This window comes from Oncorhynchus keta, chromosome 7, assembly GCF_023373465.1.
Source record: "Oncorhynchus keta strain PuntledgeMale-10-30-2019 chromosome 7, Oket_V2, whole genome shotgun sequence".
Taxonomy (NCBI): Eukaryota; Metazoa; Chordata; class Actinopteri; order Salmoniformes; family Salmonidae; genus Oncorhynchus; species Oncorhynchus keta.
In genome coordinates this window covers 48,286,708-48,309,447 of record NC_068427.1, presented here as the reverse complement: position 1 = coordinate 48,309,447, position 22,740 = coordinate 48,286,708, and the positions used below count along the sequence as shown (strand labels likewise).

Here is a 22,740-nt window from a genome sequence, read left to right as displayed (position 1 = left end):
AGAGAGAGAGAGAGAGAAACACAGAGAGAGAGAGAGAAACAGAGAGAGAGAGAGAGAGAGAAACAGAAACAGAGAGAGAGAGAAACAGAAACAGAGAGAGAGAGAGAGAGAACAGAGAGAGAGAGAGAAACAGAGAGAGAGAGAAACAGAGAGAGAGAAGAGAGAGAAAGAGAAACAGAGAGAGACAGAAACAGAGAGAGAGAGAAACAGAGAGACAGAGAGAAGAACAGAGAGAGAAACAGAGAAAGGGAAACAGAGAGACAGAGAGAAGAGAAACAGAGAACGAGAGAAAAAGAGAGAAACAGAGAGACAGAGAGAGAGAGAGAACAGAGAACGAGAGAAAAACACAGAGAGAGAGAAACAGAGAGAGAGAGAAACAGAGAGAGAGAGAGAAACACAGAAGAGAGAGAGAAACACAGAGAGAGAGAGAGAAAACAGAGAGAGAGAGAGAAAACAGAGAGAGAGAGAGAGAAACAGAGAGAGAGAGAGAGAAACAGAGAGAGAGAGAAACAGAAACAGAGAGAGAGGGACACAGAGAGAGAGACACACACAGAGAGAGACACACAGGGAGAGAGGGACACAAAGACAGAGAGGCACAAAGAGAGAGACACAGAGAGACACACAGAGAGAGACCGAGAGAGAGAGAGTGTGTATGTGTCTGTGTCTGTCTGTGTTCCCACCCTGTTCCCCTGCAGAGACAGAGACAATGGTAGGCAGAGGCACCAAGAGGTGACACAGGAAAGACAGGGGGAAAGCCAGTGTGTGTGTGTGGCCCTTCACATCCTGTGGCAGGCTGTGCGATAACGCTGCTTCCTGAGGCCAGATTAATGGTCTAATACTGGACATAATCCTACCATTGTGAAAAGGTATTTTACCCAACACACACTGAGATGCCTGTCTACCCTAAACACCTCCATGCAGAGTAGCAGCTAAACTAAAACACCACCCTGGGGACAACTCAACACAACACTGGGCCATACTGCTACTAGCCACATACAGTCCAGTTAGGTTGACACACACACACACACACACACACACACACACACACACACACACACACACACACACACACACACACACACACACACACACACCTGTCTACCCTAAGGTCCTCCATGCAGAGTAGCAGCTCCACTATCTACCCCTGTACTAAAACATTCCCTGGGGAGTCCTCAACGCAACACTGGGCCTCACTGCTACGAGCACCAAACAGTGTGATGAGAGGTACTAAAACATCACGCTGGGGAGTCCTCAACCCAACACTGGGCCTCACTGCTACGAGCACCAAACAGTGTGATGAGAGGTACTAAAACATCACGCTGGGGAGTCCTCAACCCAACACTGGGCCTCACTGCTACGAGCACCAAACAGTGTGATGAGAGGTAGAACATGGTGCAGTGTGTTGAGAGGTAGAACATGTTGCAGTGTGATGAGAGGTAGAACATGTTGTAGTGTGATGAGAGGTAGAACATGTTGCAGTGTGATGAGAGGTAGAACATGTTGCAGTGTACTGAGAGGTAGAACATGTTGTAGTGTGTTCAGTGTGATGAGAGGTAGAACATGTTGCAGTGTGTTGAGAGGTAGAACATGTTGCAGTGTGATGAGAGAGTAGAACATGTTGCAGTGTGTTCAGTGTGATGAGAGGTAGAACATGTTGCAGTGTGTTGAGAGGTAGAACATGTTGCAGTGTGATGAGATGTAGAACATGTTGCAGTGTGTTCAGTGTGATGAGAGGTAGAACCTGTTGCAGTGTGATGAGAGGTAGAACATGTTGCAGTGTGATGAGATGTGAACATGAGTGTGAGAGGTAGAACATGTTGCAGTGTGATGAGAGGTAGAACATGTTGCAGTGTGTTGAGTGAACATGTTGAGTGTGATGAGTAGAACATGTTGCAGTGTGATGAGAGGTAGAACATGTTGCAGTGTGTTGAGAGGTAGAACATGTTGCAGTGTGATGAGAGGTAGAACATGTTGCAGTGTGTTGCAGTGTGATGAGGGTAGAACATGTTGCAGTGTGATGAGAGGTAGAACATGTTGCAGTGTGTTGAGAGGTAGAACATGTTGCAGTGTGTGAGAGGTAGAACATGTTGCAGTGTGTTGAGAGGTAGAACATGTTGCAGTGTGTGAGAGGTAGAACATGTTGCAGTGTGATGAGAGGTAGAACATGTTGCAGTGTGATGAGAGGTAGAACATGTTGCAGTGTGTTGAGAGGTAGAACACGTTGCAGTGTGTTGAGAGGTAGAACATGTTGCAGTGTGATGAGAGGTAGAACATGTGCAGTGTGATGAGAGGTAGAACATGTTGCAGTGTGTTGAGAGGTAGAACATGCAGTGTGTTGAGAGGTAGAACACGTTGCAGTGTGTTGAGAGGTAGAACATGTTGCAGTGTGTTGAGAGGTAGAACATGTTGCAGTGTGTTGAGAGGTAGAACATGTTGCAGTGTGTTGAGAGGTAGAACACGTTGCAGTGTGTTGAGAGGTAGAACACGTTGCAGTGTGTTGAGAGGTAGAACACGTTGCAGTGTGATGAGAGGTAGAACATGTTGCAGTGTGATGAGAGCAGAACACGTTGCAGTGTGTTGAGAGGTAGAACACGTTGCAGTGTGTGAGAGTAGAACACGTTGCAGTGTGTTGAGAGTAGAACATGTTGCAGTGTGTTGCAGTGAGAGGTAGAACATGTTGCAGTGTGATGAGAGGTTTGCAGTGTGTGAGAGGTAGAACACGTTGCAGTGTGTTGAGAGGTAGAACACGTTGCAGTGTGTTGAGAGGTGAACATGTTGCAGTGTGATGAGAGGTAGAACATGGTGCAGTGTGATGAGAGGTAGAACATGTTGTAGTGTGTTGAGAGGTAGAACATGTTGTAGTGTGTTGAGAGGTAGAACATGTTGTAGTGTGTTCAGTGTGTTGGATAGCTGCTGGTGCAGTGTGTTGAGAGGTAGAACATGTTGCAGTGTGATGAGATGTAGAACATGTTGCAGTGTGTTCAGTGTGATGAGAGGTAGAACATGTTGCAGTGTGATGAGAGGTAGAACATGTTGCAGTGTGTTGAGAGGTAGAACAAGTTGCAGTGTGTTGAGAGGTAGAACACGTTGCAGTGTGTTGAGAGGTAGAACACGTTGCAGTGTGTTGAGAGGTAGAACACGTTGCAGTGTGTTGAGAGGTAGAACATGTTGCAGTGTGATGAGAGGTAGAACATGTTGCAGTGTGATGAGAGGTAGAACCTGTCGCAGTGTGATGAGAGGTAGAACATGTTGCAGTGTGTTGAGAGGTAGAACATGTTGCAGTGTGTTGCAGTGTGTTGAGAGGTAGAACATGTTGCAGTGTGCAGTGTGTTGAGAGGTAGAACACGTTGCAGTGTGTTGAGAGGTAGAACACGTTGCAGTGTGTTGAGAGGTGAACATGTTGCAGTGTGATGAGAGGTAGAACATGGTGCAGTGTGATGAGAGGTAGAACATGTTGCAGTGTGTGAGAGGTAGAACATGTTGCAGTGTGATGAGAGGTAGAACATGTTGTAGTGTGTCAGTGTGTTGATAGCCGCTGGTGCAGTGTGTGAGAGGTAGAACATGGTGCAGTTGTCCAGTGTGTTGAGAGGTAGAACATGTTGCAGTGTGGTGAGAGGTAGAACATGTTGCAGTGTGATGAGAGGTAGAACATGTTGCAGTGTGTTCAGTGAGAGGTAGAACATGTTGCAGTGTGCTGAGAGGTAGAATATGTTGCAGTGTGTTGAGGGCAGAACATGTTGCAGTGTGATGAGGTAGAACATGTTGCAGTGTGGTGAGAGGTAGAACATGTTGCAGTGTGTTGAGAGGTAGAACATGTTGCAGTGTGTTGAGAGGTAGAACACGTTGCAGTGTGTTGAGAGGTAGAACACGTTGCAGTGTGATGAGAGGTAGAACATGTTGCAGTGTGTTGAGAGGTAGAACACGTTGCAGTGTGATGAGAGGTAGAACATGTTGCAGTGTGATGAGAGGTAGAACATGTTGCAGTGTGTTGAGAGGTAGAACATGTTGCAGTGTGTTCAGTGTGTTGAGAGGTAGAACATGTTGCAGTGTGTTGAGAGGTAGAACATGTTGCAGTGTGTTGAGAGGTAGAACATGTTGCAGTGTGTTCAGTGTGTTGAGAGGTAGAACATGTTGTAGTGTGTTGAGAGGTAGAACATGTTGCAGTGTGTTGAGAGGTAGAACATGTTGCAGTGTGTTGAGAGGTAGAACATGTTGCAGTGTGTTGAGAGGTAGAACACGTTGCAGTGTGTTGAGAGGTAGAACATGTTGCAGTGTGTTGAGAGGTAGAACATGTTGCAGTGTGATGAGAGGTAGAACATGTTGCAGTGTGATGAGAGGTAGAACCTGTCGCAGTGTGATGAGAGGTAGAACATGTTGCAGTGTGTTGAGAGGTAGAACATGTTGCAGTGTGTTGCAGTGTGTTGAGAGGTAGAACATGTTGCAGTGTGTTGCAGTGTGTTGAGAGGTAGAACATGTTGCAGTGTGTTGAGAGGTAGAACACGTTGCAGTGTGTTGAGAGGTAGAACACGTTGCAGTGTGATGAGAGGTAGAACATGGTGCAGTGTGATGAGAGGTAGAACATGTTGTAGTGTGTTGAGAGGTAGAACATGTTGTAGTGTGTTGAGAGGTAGAACATGTTGTAGTGTGTTCAGTGTGTTGGATAGCTGCTGGTGCAGTGTGTTGAGAGGTAGAACATGTTGCAGTGTGTTCAGTGTGTTGAGGGTAGAACATGTTGTAGTGTGTGAGAGGTAGAACATGTTGCAGTGTGATGAGAGGTAGAACCTGTTGCAGTGTGATGAGAGGTAGAACATGTTGCAGTGTGTTGAGACGTAGAACATGTTGCAGTGTGTTGAGACGTAGAACATGTTGCAGTGTGATGAGAGGTAGAACATGTTGCAGTGTGTCAGTGTGGTGAGAGGTAGAACATGTTGCAGTGTGATGAGAGGTAGAACATGTTGCAGTGTGTTGAGAGATAGAACATGTTGCAGTGTGTTCAGTGAGAGGTAGAACATGTTGCAGTGTGTTGAGAGGTAGAACATGTTGCAGTGTGTTGAGAAGTAGAACATGTTGCAGTGTGTTGAGAGGTAGAACCTGTTGCAGTGTGATGAGGTAGAACATGTTGCAGTGTGATGAGAGGTAGAACAAGTTGCAGTGTGTTGAGAGGTAGAACACATTGCAGTGTGTTCAGTGTGATGAGAGGTAGAACATGTTGCAGTGTGTGAGAGGTAGAACATGTTGCAGTGTGTTGAGAGGCAGAACATGTTGCAGTGTGTTGAGGGTAGAACATGGTGCAGTGTGCTGAGAGGTAGAACATGTTGTCGTGTGATGAGGGTAGAACATGTTGCAGTGTGTTCCAGTGTGATGAGAGGTAGAACATGTTGCAGTGTGTTGAGAGGTAGAACATGTTGCAGTGTGTTGAGAGGTAGAACATGTTGCAGTGTGTTGAGAGGTAGAACATGGTGCAGTGTGCTGAGAGGTAGAACATGTTGCAGTGTGTTGAGAGGTAGAACATGTTGCAGTGTGATGAGAGGTAGAACATGTTGCAGTGTGATGAGAGGTAGAACATGTTGCAGTGTGTTGAGAGGTAGAAAATGTTGCAGTGTGTTGAGACGCAGAACATGTTGCAGTGTGATGAGAGGTAGAACATGTTGCAGTGTGTTGAGAGATAGAACATGTTGCAGTGTGTTCAGTGTGATGAGGGTAGAACATGTTGCAGTGTGAGAGGTAGAACATGTTGCAGTGTGTTGAGAGGCAGAACATGTTGCAGTGTGATGAGAGGTAGAACATGTTGCAGTGTGTTGAGAGGTAGAACATGTTGCAGTGTGATGAGAGGTAGAACCTGTTGCAGTGTGTTGAGAGGTAGAACATGTTGCAGTGTGATGAGAGGTAGAACATGTTGCAGTGTGATGAGAGGTAGAACATGTTGCAGTGTGATGAGAGGTAGAACATGTTGCAGTGTGCTGAGGGTAGAAAATGTTGCAGTGTGATGAGACGTAGAACATGTTGCAGTGTGATGAGAGGTAGAACATGTTGCAGTGTGTGTGATGAGAGGTAGAACATGTTGCAGTGTGATGAGATGTAGAACATGTTGCAGTGTGTTCAGTGTGATGAGAGGTAGAACATGTTGCAGTGTGATGAGAGGTAGAACATGTTGCAGTGTGTTGAGAGGTAGAACATGTTGCAGTGTGTTGAGAGGTAGAACACGTTGCAGTGTGTTGAGAGGTAGAACACGTTGCAGTGTGTTGAGAGGTAGAACACGTTGCAGTGTGTTGAGAGGTAGAACATGTTGCAGTGTGATGAGAGGTAGAACATGTTGCAGTGTGATGAGAGGTAGAACCTGTTGCAGTGTGATGAGAGGTAGAACATGTTGCAGTGTGTTCAGTGTGATGAGAGGTAGAACATGTTGCAGTGTGTTGAGAGGTAGAACATGTTGCAGTGTGATGAGAGGTAGAACACGTTGCAGTGTGATGAGAGGTAGAACATGTTGCAGTGTGATGAGAGGTAGAACACGTTGCAGTGTGTTGAGAGGTAGAACATGTTGCAGTGTGTTGCAGTGTGTTGAGTGGTAGAACATGTTGCAGTGTGTTGCAGTGTGTTGAGAGGTAGAACATGTTGCAGTGTGTTGCAGTGTGTTGAGAGGTAGAACATGTTGCAGTGTGTTGAGAGGTAGAACACGTTGCAGTGTGTTGAGAGGTAGAACACGTTGCAGTGTGATGAGAGGTAGAACATGGTGCAGTGTGATGAGAGGTAGAACATGTTGTAGTGTGTTGAGAGGTAGAACATGTTGCAGTGTGTGAGAGGTAGAACATGTTGCAGTGTGTGAGAGGTAGAACATGTTGCAGTGTGTCCAGTGTGTTGATAGCTGCTGGTGCAGTGTGTTGAGAGAACATGTTGCAGTGTGATGAGATGGTAGAACATGTTGCAGTGTGTGTTGAGAGGCAGAACATGTTGCAGTGTGATGAGACATAGAACATGTTGCAGTGTGTTCAGGGTGATGAGAGGTAGAACATGTTGCAGTGTGTTGAGAGGTAGAACACGTTGCAGTGTGTTGAGAGGCAGAACACGTTGCAGTGTGTTGAGAGGTAGAACATGTTGCAGTGTGATGAGAGGTAGAACATGTTGCAGTGTGTTCAGTGTGATGAGAGGTAGAACCTGTTGCAGTGTGATGAGAGGTAGAACATGTTGCAGTGTGATGAGATGTAGAACATGTTGCAGTGTGATGAGAGGTAGAACATGTTGCAGTGTGATGAGAGGTAGAACATGTTGCAGTGTGATGAGAGGTAGAACATGTTGCAGTGTGATGAGAGGTAGAACATGTTGCAGTGTGTCCATTGTGGTGAGAGGTAGAACATGTTGCAGTGTGATGAGAGGTAGAACATGTTGCAGTGTGTTGAGAGACAGAACATGTTGCAGTGTGTTGATGAGAGGTAGAACATGTTGCAGTGTGTTGAGAGGTAGAACATGTTGCAGTGTGTTGAGAGGTAGAACATGTTGCAGTGTGTTGAGAGGTAGAACATGTTGCAGTGTGATGAGAGTAGAACATGTTGCAGTGTGTGAGAGGTAGAACATGTTGCAGTGTGATGAGAAGTAGAACATGTTGCAGTGTGTTGAGAGGTAGAACCTGTTGCAGTGTGATGAGAGGTAGAACATGTTGCAGTGTGATGAGATGTAGAACATGTTGCAGTGTGTTCAGTGTGATGAGAGGTAGAACATGTTGCAGTGTGATGAGAGGTAGAACATGTTGCAGTGTGATGAGAGGTAGAACATGTTGCAGTGTGATGAGAGGTAGAACATGTTGCAGTGTACTGAGAGGTAGAACATGTTGTAGTGTGTTCAGTGTGATGAGAGGTAGAACATGTTGCAGTGTGATGAGAGGTAGAACATGTTGCAGTGTGTTCAGTGTGATGAGAGGTAGAACATGTTGCAGTGTGATGAGAGGTAGAACATGTTGCAGTGTGTTGAGAGGTAGAACATGTTGCAGTGTGTTGAGAGGTAGAACAAGTTGCAGTGTGTTGAGAGGTAGAACACGTTGCAGTGTGTTGAGAGGTAGAACACGTTGCAGTGTGTTGAGAGGTAGAACATGTTGCAGTGTGATGAGAGGTAGAACATGTTGCAGTGTGATGAGAGGTAGAACCTGTTGCAGTGTGATGAGAGGTAGAACATGTTGCAGTGTGTTCAGTGTGATGAGAGGTAGAACATGTTGCAGTGTGCTGAGAGGTAGAATATGTTGCAGTGTGTTGAGAGGTAGAACATGTTGCAGTGTGATGAGAGGTAGAACATGTTGCAGTGTGATGAGAGGTAGAACATGTTGCAGTGTGTTGAGAGGTAGAACACGTTGCAGTGTGTTGAGAGGTAGAACATGTTGCAGTGTGTTGAGAGGTAGAACATGTTGCAGTGTGTTGAGAGGTAGAACATGTTGCAGTGTGTTGAGAGGTAGAACATGTTGCAGTGTGTGTGAGAGGTAGAACACGTTGCAGTGTGATGAGAGGTAGAACATGTTGCAGTGTGATGAGAGGTAGAACATGGTGCAGTGTGATGAGAGGTAGAACATGTTGCAGTGTGTTGAGAGGTAGAACACGTTGCAGTGTGATGAGAGGTGGAACATGTTGCAGTGTGATGAGAGGTAGAACATGGTGCAGTGTGATGAGAGGTAGAACATGTTGCAGTGTGATGAGAGGTAGAACATGTTGCAGTGTGTTGAGAGGTAGAACATGTTGCAGTGTGTTGAGAGGTAGAACATGGTGCAGTGTGTTGAGAGGTAGAACATGTTGCAGTGTGATGAGGTAGAACATGTTGCAGTGTGTTGTGTGAGAGGTAGAACATGTTGCAGTGTGATGAGATGTAGAACATGTTGCAGTGTGTCCAGGTGAGAGGTAGAACATGTTGCAGTGTGTTGAGAGGTAGAACAAGTTGCAGTGTGTTGAGAGGTAGAACACGTTGCAGTGTGTTGAGAGGTAGAACATGTGCAGTGTGTTGAGAGGTAGAACATGTTGCAGTGTGATGAGAGGTAGAACATGTTGCAGTGTGATGAGAGGTAGAACCTGTTGCAGTGTGATGAGAGGTAGAACATGTTGCAGTGTGTTGAGAGGTAGAACATGTTGCAGTGTGTTGCAGTGTGTTGAGAGGTAGAACATGTTGCTGTGTGTTGCAGTGTGTGAGAGGTAGAACATGTTGCAGTGTGATGAGAGGTAGAACATGGTGCAGTGTGATGAGAGGTAGAACATGTTGCAGTGTGTTGAGAGGTAGAACATGTTGTAGTGTGTTGAGAGGTAGAACATGTTGTAGTGTGGTGAGAGGTAGAACATGTTGCAGTGTGATGAGAGGTAGAACCTGTTGCAGTGTGATGAGAGGTAGAACATGTTGCAGTGTGTTCAGTGTGATGAGAGGTAGAACATGTTGCAGTGTGCTGAGAGGTAGAAAATGTTGCAGTGTGTTGAGACGTAGAACATGTTGCAGTGTGATGAGAGGTAGAACATGTTGCAGTGTGTTCAGTGTGGTGAGAGGTAGAACATGTTGCAGTGTGATGAGAGTAGAACATGTTGCAGTGTGTTGAGAGATAGAACATGTTGCAGTGTGTTCAGTGTGATGAGAGGTAGAACATGTTGCAGTGTGTTGAGAGGTAGAACATGTTGCAGTGTGTTGAGAAGTAGAACATGTTGCAGTGTGTTGAGAGGTAGAACCTGTTGCAGTGTGATGAGAGGTAGAACATGTTGCAGTGTGATGAGAGGTAGAACATGTTGCAGTGTGTTGAGAGGTAGAACACATGCAGTGTGTTCAGTGTGATGAGAGGTAGAACATGTTGCAGTGTGTTGAGAGGTAGAACATGTTGCAGTGTGTTGAGAGGTAGAACATGTTGCAGTGTGCTGAGAGGTAGAACATGTTGTAGTGTGTTCAGTGTGATGAGAGGTAGAACATGTTGTAGTGTGTCCAGTGTGATGAGAGGTAGAACATGTTGCAGTGTGCTGAGAGGTAGAACATGTTGCAGTGTGTTGAGAGGTAGAACATGTTGCAGTGTGTTGAGAGGTAGAACATGTTGCAGTGTGCTGAGAGGTAGAACATGTTGCAGTGTGTTGAGAGGTAGAACATGTTGCAGTGTGATGAGAGGTAGAACATGTTGCAGTGTGATGAGAGGTAGAACATGTTGCAGTGTGTTGAGAGGTAGAACATGTTGCAGTGTGTTGAGAGGTAGAACATGTTGCAGTGTGATGAGAGGTAGAACATGTTGCAGTGTGATGAGAGGTAGAACATGTTGCAGTGTGTTCAGTGTGATGAGAGGTAGAACATGTTGCAGTGTGTTGAGAGGTAGAACATGTTGCAGTGTGTTGAGAGGTAGAACATGTTGCAGTGTGTTGAGAGGTAGAACATGTTGCAGTGTGATGAGAGGTAGAACATGTTGCAGTGTGTTGAGAGGTAGAACATGTTGCAGTGTGATGAGAGGTAGAACATGTTGCAGTGTGTTGAGAGGTAGAACATGTTGCAGTGTGTTGAGAGGTAGAACATGTTGCAGTGTGATGAGAGGTAGAACATGTTGCAGTGTGATGAGAGGTAGAACATGTTGCAGTGTGCTGAGAGGTAGAAAATGTTGCAGTGTGTTGAGAGGTAGAACATGTTGCAGTGTGATGAGAGGTAGAACATGTTGCAGTGTGTTCAGTGTGGTGAGAGGTAGAACATGTTGCAGTGTGATGAGAGGTAGAACATGTTGCAGTGTGTTGAGAGATAGAACATGTTGCAGTGTGTTCAGTGTGATGAGGTAGAACATGTTGCAGTGTGATGAGAGGTAGAACATGTTGCAGTGTGCTGAGAGGTAGAAAATGTTGCAGTGTGTTGAGACGTAGAACATGTTGCAGTGTGATGAGAGGTAGAACATGTTGCAGTGTGATGAGAGGTAGAACATGTTGCAGTGTGATGAGAGGTAGAACATGTTGCAGTGTGATGAGAGGTAGAACATGTTGCAGTGTGTTCAGTGTGGTGAGAGGTAGAACATGTTGCAGTGTGATGAGAGGTAGAACATGTTGCAGTGTGCTGAGAGGTAGAACATGTTGTAGTGTGTTCAGTGTGATGAGAGGTAGAACATGTTGTAGTGTGTTCAGTGTGATGAGAGGTAGAACATGTTGCAGTGTGCTGAGAGGTAGAACATGTTGCAGTGTGTTGAGAGGTAGAACATGGTGCAGTGTGCTGAGAGGTAGAACATGTTGCAGTGTGTTGAGAGGTAGAACATGTTGCAGTGTGATGGAGAGGTAGAACATGTTGCAGTGTGTTGAGAGGTAGAACATGTTGCAGTGTGATGAGAGGTAGAACATGTTGCAGTGTGTTGAGAGGTAGAAAATGTTGCAGTGTGTTGAGACGTAGAACATGTTGCAGTGTGATGAGAAGTAGAACATGTTGCAGTGTGTTGAGAGGTAGAACCTGTTGCAGTGTGATGAGAGGTAGAACATGTTGCAGTGTGATGAGAGGTAGAACATGTTGCAGTGTGATGAGAGGTAGAACATGTTGCAGTGTGTTGAGAGGTAGAACATGGTGCAGTGTGCTGAGAGGTAGAACATGTTGCAGTGTGATGAGAGGTAGAACATGTTGTAGTGTGTTCAGTGAGAGAGGTAGAACATGTTGCAGTGTGTTGAGAGGTAGAACATGTTGCAGTGTGTTGAGAGGTAGAACATGGTGCAGTGTGCTGAGAGGTAGAACATGTTGCAGTGTGTTGAGAGGCAGAACATGTTGCAGTGTGATGAGGGTAGAACATGTTGCAGTGTGATGAGAGGTAGAACATGTTGCAGTGTGCTGAGAGGCAGAAAATGTTGCAGTGTGTTGAGAGGTAGAACATGTTGCAGTGTGATGAGAGGTAGAACATGTTGCAGTGTGTTGAGAGGTAGAACATGTTGCAGTGTGTTCAGTGTGATGAGAGGTAGAACATGTTGCAGTGTGTTGAGAGGTAGAACATGTTGCAGTGTGTTGAGAGGTAGAACATGTTGCAGTGTGTTGAGAGGTAGAACATGTTGCAGTGTGATGAGAGGTAGAACATGTTGCAGTGTGTTGAGAGGTAGAACATGTTGCAGTGTGATGAGAGGTAGAACATGTTGCAGTGTGTTGAGAGGTAGAACATGTTGCAGTGTGATGAGAGGTAGAACATGTTGCAGTGTGATGAGAGGTAGAACATGTTGCAGTGTGCTGAGAGGTAGAACATGTTGCAGTGTGTTGAGAGGTAGAACATGTTGCAGTGTGTTGAGAGGTAGAACATGTTGCAGTGTGTTCAGTGTGAGAGGTAGAACATGTTGCAGTGTGATGAGAGGTAGAACATGTTGCAGTGTGTTGAGAGGTAGAACATGTTGCAGTGTGTTCAGTGTGTTGAGAGGTAGAACATGTTGTAGTGTGTTGAGAGGTAGAACATGTTGCAGTGTGTTGAGAGGTAGAACATGTTGCAGTGTGTTGAGAGGTAGAACATGTTGCAGTGTGATGAGAGGTAGAACATGTTGCAGTGTGTTGAGAGGTAGAACATGTTGCAGTGTGATGAGAAGTAGAACATGTTGCAGTGTGTTGAGAGGTAGAACCTGTTGCAGTGTGATGAGAGGTAGAACATGTTGCAGTGTGATGAGAGGTAGAACATGTTGCAGTGTGATGAGAGGTAGAACATGTTGCAGTGTGTTGAGAGGTAGAACATGTTGCAGTGTGATGAGAGGTAGAACCTGTTGCAGTGTGTTGAGAGGTAGAACCTGTTGCAGTGTGATGAGAGGTAGAACCTGTTGCAGTGTGATGAGAGGTAGAACCTGTTGCAGTGTGATGAGAGGTAGAACATGTTGTAGTGTGTTGAGAGGTAGAACATGTTGCAGTGTGATGAGAGGTAGAACCTGTTGCAGTGTGATGAGAGGTAGAACATGTTGCAGTGTGTTGAGAGGTAGAACATGTTGCAGTGTGATGAGAAGTAGAACATGTTGCAGTGTGTTGAGAGGTAGAACATGTTGCAGTGTGTTGAGAGGTCGAACCTGTTGCAGTGTGATGAGAGGTAGAACCTGTTGCAGTGTGATGAGAGGTAGAACATGTTGCAGTGTGATGAGAGGTAGAACATGTTGCAGTGTGATGAGATGTAGAACCTGTTGCAGTGTGATGAGAGGTAGAACCTGTTGCAGTGTGTTGAGAGGTAGAACATGTTGTAGTGTGTTGAGAGGTAGAACCTGTTGCAGTGTGATGAGAGGTAGAACATGTTGCAGTGTGATGAGAGGTAGAACATGTTGTAGTGTGTTGAGAGGTAGAACCTGTTGCAGTGTGATGAGAGGTAGAACATGTTGTAGTGTGATGAGAGGTAGAACATGGTGCAGTGTGTTCAGTGTGTTGAGAGGTAGAACATGTTGCAGTGTGTTGAGAGGTAGAACATGTTGTAGTGTGATGAGAGGTAGAACATGTTGCAGTGTGTTGAGAGGTAGAACATGTTGCAGTGTGTTGAGAGGTAGAACATGTTGCAGTGTGTTGAGAGGTAGAACATGTTGCAGTGTGATGAGAGGTAGAACATGTTACAACATGAGAGGTAGAACATGGTGCAGTGTGTTCAGTGTGTTGGATCGCTGCTGGTGCAAGGTGAGATGTTTTAAGGTGACGTTAGTTTACTTACTGCTCGCTGAAGACATGAGACTGTAATCTGACCTGCAGTTAAACAGAGAGAGACATTAGGTCCAGTTGTACAGCACTGTTAGTCATTTAAAGGTTGTTACTCATATTTCAAAGTTGGGGAGTACATCTGGTCAAATAATGCTGTTGGGGAGGTTAGTGTGTAGGCAACTAACTGTGTCCTATAACATAGGTATAAAAACTATATTTTTAATTAAATAGGCAAGTCAGTTAAGAACAAATTCTTATGTGTAATGACGGCCTACGCCGGCCAAACCACTGGGCCAATTGTGCGCAGCCCTATGAGACTCCCAGTCACAGCCGGTTGTGATACAGCCTGGATTTGAACCAGGGTCTGTAGATGCAGTGCCTTAGACCGCTGCGCCACTCGGGAGCCCTACATTAACTTCAGAAGTTCTTATAAAACGTTGACTTTGTGATTAAAACATAAAACGTAATTGACAAAGTGAATCATTTCTACATCTTTAAGAGAGAGTGTGAAGCTGAAAGCTGCTCCGGATTCAGAAGAAACAATAACAAAGCGTCTGTAAATGTAACCACTCTCGAATTCACACGGAGCTACGCAAGGACTAGAGAGTTTTATTAACCACAATGCACTGTGCTATTCTGTATGGTCTACTGTAGTCTCCTCTCATAGTGGCTGAGTGTGCGGAGCACCCTGAGTCTGGTGAAAGAGACTAGAACAGCATCCCAAATAGCACCTAGTTCCTTATATAGTCCCTGGTCAAAAGTAGTGCACTACATAGGGAATAGGGTGCCAGCCCTGGTCAAAAGTAGTGCACTACATAGGGAATAGGGTGCCATTTGGGACTCCACCAATGTCTACTGTAAGGCTAATGTACCAGACGTACACTAACACATCTCAAGACCAACATGCTGTTTATCATACTTCTACTCTTTAAGTATGACCTCACTGGGTCTTCTGAGTCAACGGATGACACTCGTATATATTAGAGCAGGGCAGTCCAACCCTCTTCCTGGAGGTCTACCCTCCTGTAAGTTATCAGTTTCAAACCTCTTCCTGGAGATCTACTGTCCTGTAGGTTATCAGTTTCAATCCTCTTCCTGGAGATCTACTGTCCTGTAGGTTATCAGTTTCAATCCTCTTCCTGGAGGTCTACTGTCCTGTAGGTTATCAGTTTCAAACCTCTTCCTGGAGGTCTACCGTCCTGTAGGTTTTCAGGCCAACCCTCTTCCTGGAGATCTACTGTCCTGTAGGTTATCAGTTTCAATCCTCTTCCTGGAGATCTACCGTCCTGTAGGTTTTCAGGCCAACCCTCTTCCTGGAGATCTATTGTCCTGTAGGTTTTCAGTCCAACCTCTTCCTGGAGATCTACTGTCCTGTAGGTTATCAGTTTCAATCCTCTTCCTGGAGATCTACTGTCCTGTAGGTTATCAGTTTCAACCCTCTTCCTGGAGATCTACCGCCCTGTAGGTTTTCAGGCCAACCCTCTTCCTGGAGATCTACTGTCCTGTAGGTTATCAGTCCAACCCTAATTTAGCGTATCTGATTCAGCTAGCTAAGGTCTTGTTGAGCAGCCAATAAGTAGAATCAGGTGTGGACTGAAACCCCACAGGACAATAGATCTCCAGGAAGAGGGTTGGGCAGCCCTGTATTAGAGAGTAAAGAACATTTAAAAGACCTTCCCTGTCGCTCTCTAATTTAATCGGAACTGAAGTCAACAGAAGAGTTGTTTACTGATGGTTCTGTTTCCTAAAGTAGATCAAACCGGTAATCACACTAATAAACACGGGTAATGTACAGAGACAGAGACAGAGACAGAGAGAGAGACAGAGACAGAGACAGAGAGAGAGACAGAGAGAGAGAGAGAGAGACAGAGAGAGAGAGAGAGAGAGAGAGAGAGAGACAGAGAGAGAGAGAGAGAGAGAGAGAGAGAGAGACAGAGACAGAGATTAGAGAGAGAGAGAGAGACAGAGACAGAGACAGAGACAGAGAGAGAGAGACACAGAGAAAGAGACAGAGAGACAGAGAGCAGACAGAGAGACAGAGAGAGAGAGAGACAGAGAGAGAGACAGAGAGACAGAGAGAGAGACAGAGAAAGAGACAGAGAGACAGAGAGAGAGACAGAGAGAGAGAGAGAGAGAGAGAGAGAGAGAGAGAGAGAGAGAGAGAGAGAGAGACAGAGACAGAGACAGAGACACAGAGAGAGAGGCAGAGAGAGACAGAGAGAGAGAGACAGACAGACAGGGCGGCGACAACGGGCTCCCAGTGCAACAGGCGTCACTACAGTCCCCGTTTCGAATCGAGTCCCATAGGGCGACGTCCAATCGGCCCAGCATCGTCCTGGTTTGGTCAGGGGCAGGCCATCATTGTTTTTTATTTTTATTTTATTTCACCTTTATTTAACCAGGTAGGCTAGTTGAGAACAAGTTCTCATTTGCAACTGCGACCTGGCCAAGATAAAGCATAGCAGTGTGAACAGACAACACAGAGTTACACATGGAGTAAACAATTAGCAAGTCAATAACACAGTAGAAAAAAATGGGCAGTCTATATACAATGTGTGCAAAAGGCATGAGGAGGTAGGCGAATAATACAATTTTGCAGATTAACACTGGAGTGATAAATGATCAGATGGGCATGTACAGGTAGAGATATTGGTGTGCAAAAGAGCAGAAAAGTAAATAAATAAAAACAGTATAAAAACAGTATGGGAATGAGGTAGGTGAAAAGGGTGAGCTATTTACCTATAGACTATGTACAGCTGCAGCGATCGGTTAGCTGCTCGGATAGCTGATGTTTGAAGTTGGTGAGGGAGATAAAAGTCTCCAACTTCAGCGATTTTTGCACTGCTCCAGTCACAGGCAGCAGAGTACTGGAACGAAAGGCGGCCAAATGAGGTGTTGGCTTTAGGGATGATCAGTGAGATACACCTGCTGGAGCGCGTGCTACGGATGGGTGTTGCCATCGTGACCAGTGAACTGAGATAAGGCGGAGCTTTACCTAGCATGGACTTGTAGATGACCTGGAGCCAGTGGGTCTGGCGACGAATATGTAGTGAGGGCCAGCCGACTAGAGCATACAAAGTCGCAGTGGTGGGTGGTATAAGGTGCTTTAGTGACAAAACGGATGGCACTGTGATAGACTGCATCCAGTTTGCTGAGTAGAGTGTTGGAAGCCATTTTGTAGATGACATCGCCGAAGTCGAGGATCGGTAGGATAGTCAGTTTTACTAGGTAAGCTTGGCAGCGTGAGTGAAGGAGGCTTTGTTGCGGAATAGAAAGCCGACTCTGGATTTGATTTTGATTGGAGATGTTTGATGTGAGTCTGGAAGGAGAGTTTGCAGTCTAGCCAGACACCTAGGTACTTATAGATGTCCACATATTCAAGGTTGGAACCATCCAGGGTGGTGATGCTAGTCGGGCATGCGGGTGCAGGCAGCGATCGGTTGAAAAGCATGCATTTGGTTTTACTCGCGTTTAAGAGCAGTTGGAGGCCACGGAAGGAGTGCTGTATGGCATTGAAGCTCGTTTGAGGTTTGATAGCACAGTGTCCAATGACGGGCCGAAAGTATATAGAATGGTGTCGTCTGCGTAGAGGTGGATCAGGGAATCGCCCGCAGCAAGAGCAACATCATTGATATATACAGAGAAAAGAGTCGGCCCGAGAATTGAACCCTGTGGCACCCCCATAGAGACTGCCAGAGGACCGGACAGCATGCCCTCTGATTTGACACACTGAACTCTGTCTGCAAAGTAATTGGTGAACCAGGCAAGGCAGTCATCCGAAAAAACCGAGGCTGTTGAGTCTGCCGATAAGAATTTGGTGATTGACAGAGTCGAAAGCCTTGGCGAGGTCGATGAAGACGGCTGCACAGTACTGTCTTTTATCGATGGCGGTTATGATATCATTTAGTACCTTGAGTGTGGCTGAGGTGCACCCGGTGACCGGCTCGAAACCAGATTGCACAGCGGAGAAGGTACGGTGGGATTCGAGATGGTCAGTGACCTGTTTGTTGACTTGGCTTTCAAGACCTTAGATAGGCAGGGCAGGATGGATATAGGTCTATAGCAGTTTGGGTCCAGGGTGTCTCCCTTTGAAGAGGGGGATGACTGCGGCAGCTTTCCAATCCTTGGGGATCTCAGACGATATGAAAGAGAGGTTGAACAGGCTGGTAATAGGGGTTGCGACAATGGCGGCAGATAGTTTCAGAAATAGCGGGTCCAGATTGTCAAGCCCAGCTGATTTGTACGGGTCCAGGTTTTGCAGCTCTTCAGAACATCTGCTATCTGGATTTGGGTAAAGGAGAACCTGGAGAGGCTTGGGTGAGGAACTACGGGGGGCGGAGCTGTTGGCCGAGGTTGGAGTAGCCAGGCGGAAGGCATGGCCAGCCGTTGAGAAGTGCTTATTGAAGTTTTCGATAATCATGGATTTATCGGTGGAGACCGTGTTTCCTAGCCTCAGTGCAGTGGGCAGATGGGAGGAGGTGCTCTTGTTCTCCATGGACTTCACAGTGTCCCAGAACTTTTGGAGTTGGAGCTACAGGATGCAAACTTCTGCCTGAAGAAGCTGGCCTTAGCTTTCCTGACTGACTGCGTGTATTGGTTCCTGACTTCCCTGAACAGTTGCATATCACGGGGCTATTCGATGCTATTGCAGTCCGCCACAGGATGTTTTTGTGCTGGTCGAGGGCAGTCAGGTCTGGAGTGAACCAAGGGCTGTATCTGTTCTTGGTTCTGCATTTTTGAACGGAGCATGCTTATCCAAAATGGTGAGGAAGTTACTTTTAAAGAATGACCAGGCATCCTCAACTGACGGGATGAGGTCAATGTCCTTCCAGGATACACGGGCCAGGTCGATTAGAAAGGCCTGCTCACAGAAGTGTTTTAGGGAGCGTTTGACAGTGATGAGGGGTGGTCGTTTGACTGTGGCTCCGTGGCGGATACAGGCGATGAGGCAGTGATCGCTGAGATCCTGGTTGAAGACAGCGGAGGTATATTTGGAGGGCCAGTTGGTCAGGATGACGTCTATGAGGGTGCCCTTGTTTACAGAGTTAGGGTTGTACCTGGTGGGTTCCTTGATGATTTGCGTGAGATTGAGGGCATCTAGCTTAGATTGTAGGACTGCCGGGGGTGTTAAGCATATCCCAGTTTAGGTCACCTAACAGAACAAACTCTGAAGCTAGATGGGGGCGATCAATTCACAAATGGTGTCCAGGGCACAGCTGGGAGCTGACGGGGTCGGTAGCAGGCGGCAACAGTGAGAGACTTGTTTCTGGAGAGAGTAATTTTCAAAATTAGTAGTTCAAACTGTTTGGGTATGGACCTGGAAAGTATGACATTACTTTGCAGGCTATCTCTGCAGTAGACTGCGACTCCGCCCCCTTTGGCAGTTCTATCTTGACGGAAGATGTTATAGTTGGGTATGGAAATCTCTGAATTTTTGGTGGCCTTCCTGAGCCAGGATTCAGACACGGCAAGGACATCAGGGTTAGCAGAGTGTGCTAAAGCAGTGAGTAAAACAAACTTAGGGAGGAGGCTTCTGATGTTGACATGCATAAAACCAAGACTTTTCGATCACAGAAGTCAACAAATGAGGGTACCTGGGGACATGCAGGGCCTGGGTTTACCTCCACATCACCCGCGGAACAGAGAAGGAGTAGTATGAGGGTGCGGCTAAAGGCTATCAAAACTGGTCGCCTAGAGCGTTGGGGGCAGAGGATAAGAGGAGCATTGTAAATAAGACTTTGTTCTTAACTGACTTGGCTAGTTAAATAAAGGTTCAATTTATATATATATATATATATATATATATATATATATATATATATATATATATATATATATATATATATATATATATATATATATATATATATATATATATATATATATAACATGTAAACAATAAAAAACTAAAGACAGAGGGACTCAGGTTGGAAAACAGGAAGTGGAACAAGAGAGGGGGGGGGCAGAGTGGTAATGCTGAAGCTTTATAGGCCTACAGTATAGAATAATAGGGTTTGTACTGAGTGCTCTCTGGGGGTTTTGGCAGGGCAGCCTCAGACCCAGTTAGCGGGCCTCTCTCTTCCCCAGTCTGGCTAGAGAGCTAAAGAGCACGACGGCCACACCATTTCACTTCATCTACCGCCAAACTAAATAAACACAACTCTGCCTTACATAAGCAAAGGTCAGTCATGCATATTAAGGCTACGTCCCCAAATTGAACACTATTACCTATTTAGTGCACTACTATATAGGGAATAGGGTGCATTTTGTATGCAACTAAGTTTCCCCTGAGAATGACCACTTAGTTTATAGCCTATCTATAATGGTATTATGTGCAGGACATAGCTCTGTGGTTATATTAATAAGAGAGAGACAGAAACAGAGAGAAACAGAGAGAGACAGAGAGAGACAGAGAGAGACAGAGACAGAGACAGAGAGAGAGACAGAGAGAGAGAGAGAGAGAGAGAGAGAGACAGACAGAGACAGACAGAGACAGAGACAGAGACAGAGAGAGACAGAGACAGAGACAGAGACAGACAGAGACAGAGACAGAGACAGACAGAGACAGAGACAGAGACAGAGAGAGCGAGACAGAGAGAGACAGAGACAGACAGAGACAGAGACAGACAGAGACAGAGACAGAGACAGAGACAGAGACAGAGACAGAGACAGAGAGAGAGAGAGAGAGAGATAGTCTTTCTGTCTTTACTGTTTTGAAACTTCTGTATGTGTAATGTTTACTGTTAATTTTTGTTGTTTTTCACTTTATATATTCACTTTGTATGTTGTCTACCTCACTTGATTTGGCAATGTTAACACATGTTTCCCATGCCAATAAAGCCCTTGAATTGAATTGAATTGAGAGAGAGAGAGAGAGAGAGAGAGAGAGAGAGACAGACAGAGAAAAAGAGAGGGAGAGGTGAGGGGGAAGATGAGTTAAGAGGAGAAATATGGACCGGAGTAAACATTCCTGAGAGGATATGACCCAGTCAGACCCGAGCGAGTGTCAGGTTATCATAAGAGAACTGGTGCTTTTCCGTCCACTTCAGCGTTTTCCAGTCCTTCGTCCGTTTCCGAACCCTGTCTGGCCGAACCCTGTCTCACACGCAAACACGATGGTTTATAGAGATGGACTGATGACAGATAGATGTTCTCATAGCGTAACATCTGAGAAGTTAGCTGTCAGAGGCCTCAGGTGAATCCCAGGCTGAACACTGATTTAACATCAGCTTCCCCGGTCCTGTGTCTAACCTTTAACCACCGGGAGGTTAGAAGCCAAACTGACCTTAGATCAGGTGTCAAGAGATTTCATTTAATATCAATACGTTTTTTTTCTTCCTGACACCGTCTTCAATTGTGAGGTTAAAATGAGAGAGAACAGATCAGATCTTTCTGGGATGAAATGCAGCCAAAGGACATCCAGTAACTTCACAACAGTTTTGACTGTAGCTTTTGCAGACTAGATTAGGGGGTATTCTGAGGTTGGAGAGAAGGGTTGATGAGGTGGGATTTGGGTTTGGAGGGGGGGGAGGGGACCAGATCACATCAAACTAACCTACAGAGGAAGGTTTTACTCAACTGCCACAATGTTGTCGATAATTTAGCATTTCCCCCTTTCACATTGATGGAAGTGAAAGTCAACCCCTACCCCTTGGAGCTGGCTTGAATCCTACACACACACACACACACACACACACACACACACACACACACACACACACACACACACACACACACACACACACACACACACACACACACTAATACATACTAACCTAAACACACACACACACACACACACTAACCTAAACACACACACGTCACTAATACATACTAACCTAAACACACACACACACACTAATACACACTAACCTAAACACACACTAATACACACTAACCTAAACACACACACACCTACACCGGTAACCGTGGTGAAATGGTTAGCTAATTGGCGGTGCGCGATTGCAGCGTTTTAAAAAGAACTCAGCGACGTCACTCGCTCTGAGACGCTCGTTCCCCTTCCTCTGCAAGAGCCGTGGCTTTTGTGGAGCGACAGGTAACGATGCTTTCGAGGGTGACTGTTTCTATCGTTGTGGTTCAAGCCCAGGTTTGGGGCAAGAAGTAAGGCACTAGGCTACGCACACACACACACACACACACACTAGCCTACACACCAAAGTTATCAGCAACATACCAAACCAGGGAGCATCTTTGCTTAATAGCTGAAAACAAAACAATGAACAACACATGTATATTTTGACGTTTGGATTAATATTAGCATTGGCAGCATCATTAGGCTACAATTCATCAACATTCGATTTGTGTCAAAGGAACACATTACAATCTGTTCTTAATTAAAGATAGTCATTAGTTCCACATTGCCAGCTACTTTCCACAACAGCATTAGGGTTTTAAATCTCCCGTGGCAGATGTCCTAGTGCTTAGTGCCAAGCAGCATATGGATGGGTGAACAACGAGCCGAGGAACTTTTCCAAACTCAATTAAGTTTTCCCGGCCCCCATACAACCAAAACATTCTGCAGCCTTCACCCTCCTCCTCCTCCTCCTCCTGCTGTAATCTGTCAAACCAAATTAATGAGCTTTGTGAGACTTGACGATTGGATCAAGTGACTTGACTCTCGTCTACAGGTCTGTGGCATAATTAAAGTCTCACTAAACATTGGAATAACATGTCGATACAGTAGGCTAAACCGTAAGAGAAAGATGTAAGTGCTTTTCAAGACGAGGAGAAGTAAATTCCTCAACCAACTAAACACCAAAAAACTCACCCTCCAGTCTCTGCTCCTGAATCCACGCAGTCATCTTCTGTTAAATTCTTCTCCATCTCAAAGGATAACAACATATTTAGTTTCCATTATTTCTCAATTGTTCAGAAACCTTTGTTGGAGCGCGGCTCTAAACAACCTTCTTCGACGTTAAAAGAAGAGAGGGAACAGAAGAGGCAAGAAGAGACGCGAACCTCTACCTCTCTCTCGCAGCCCTGCAGAACATTCTCCTGATCGCTCCAGCAGCAACAGGCTGGCTCCCCACTGCGTCATCATCCGCGTTCATTTAGCAAAATGGTTGTCTTTGTCGCCAGCATGTGGTACTACGAGGTACTATCGTACCTACTCTGATAAAATGATACAAAGTAAAG

General features: G+C 45.6%; 2 protein-coding genes across 5 annotated transcripts in view; both read right to left on the bottom strand.

Annotated features, from left to right (window-relative positions):
• LOC118381727 (protein FAM124A) overlaps positions 1-22,582 on the bottom strand; it is a 165,990-nt gene extending 143,408 nt beyond the window's left edge. Inside the window, exons 1-2 of one of the 2 annotated variants that reach the window (XM_052523054.1) lie at positions 22,373-22,582; positions 13,598-13,629 (exon numbers count right to left, since the gene is read on the bottom strand). In XM_052523054.1, coding sequence (XP_052379014.1) covers positions 13,598-13,629; positions 22,373-22,446 — 106 coding nt within the window. In that variant the 5' untranslated portion in view covers positions 22,447-22,582. The remainder of the gene's footprint in view (positions 1-13,597; positions 13,630-22,372) is intronic. The other variant, XM_052523056.1, reaches the window with a different exon arrangement.
• The window catches only part of LOC118374008 (guanylate-binding protein 1-like), a 145,539-nt gene that overhangs the window by 25,424 nt on the left and 97,375 nt on the right, over positions 1-22,740 (bottom strand). The gene's annotated exons all lie outside the window — the stretch shown is intronic.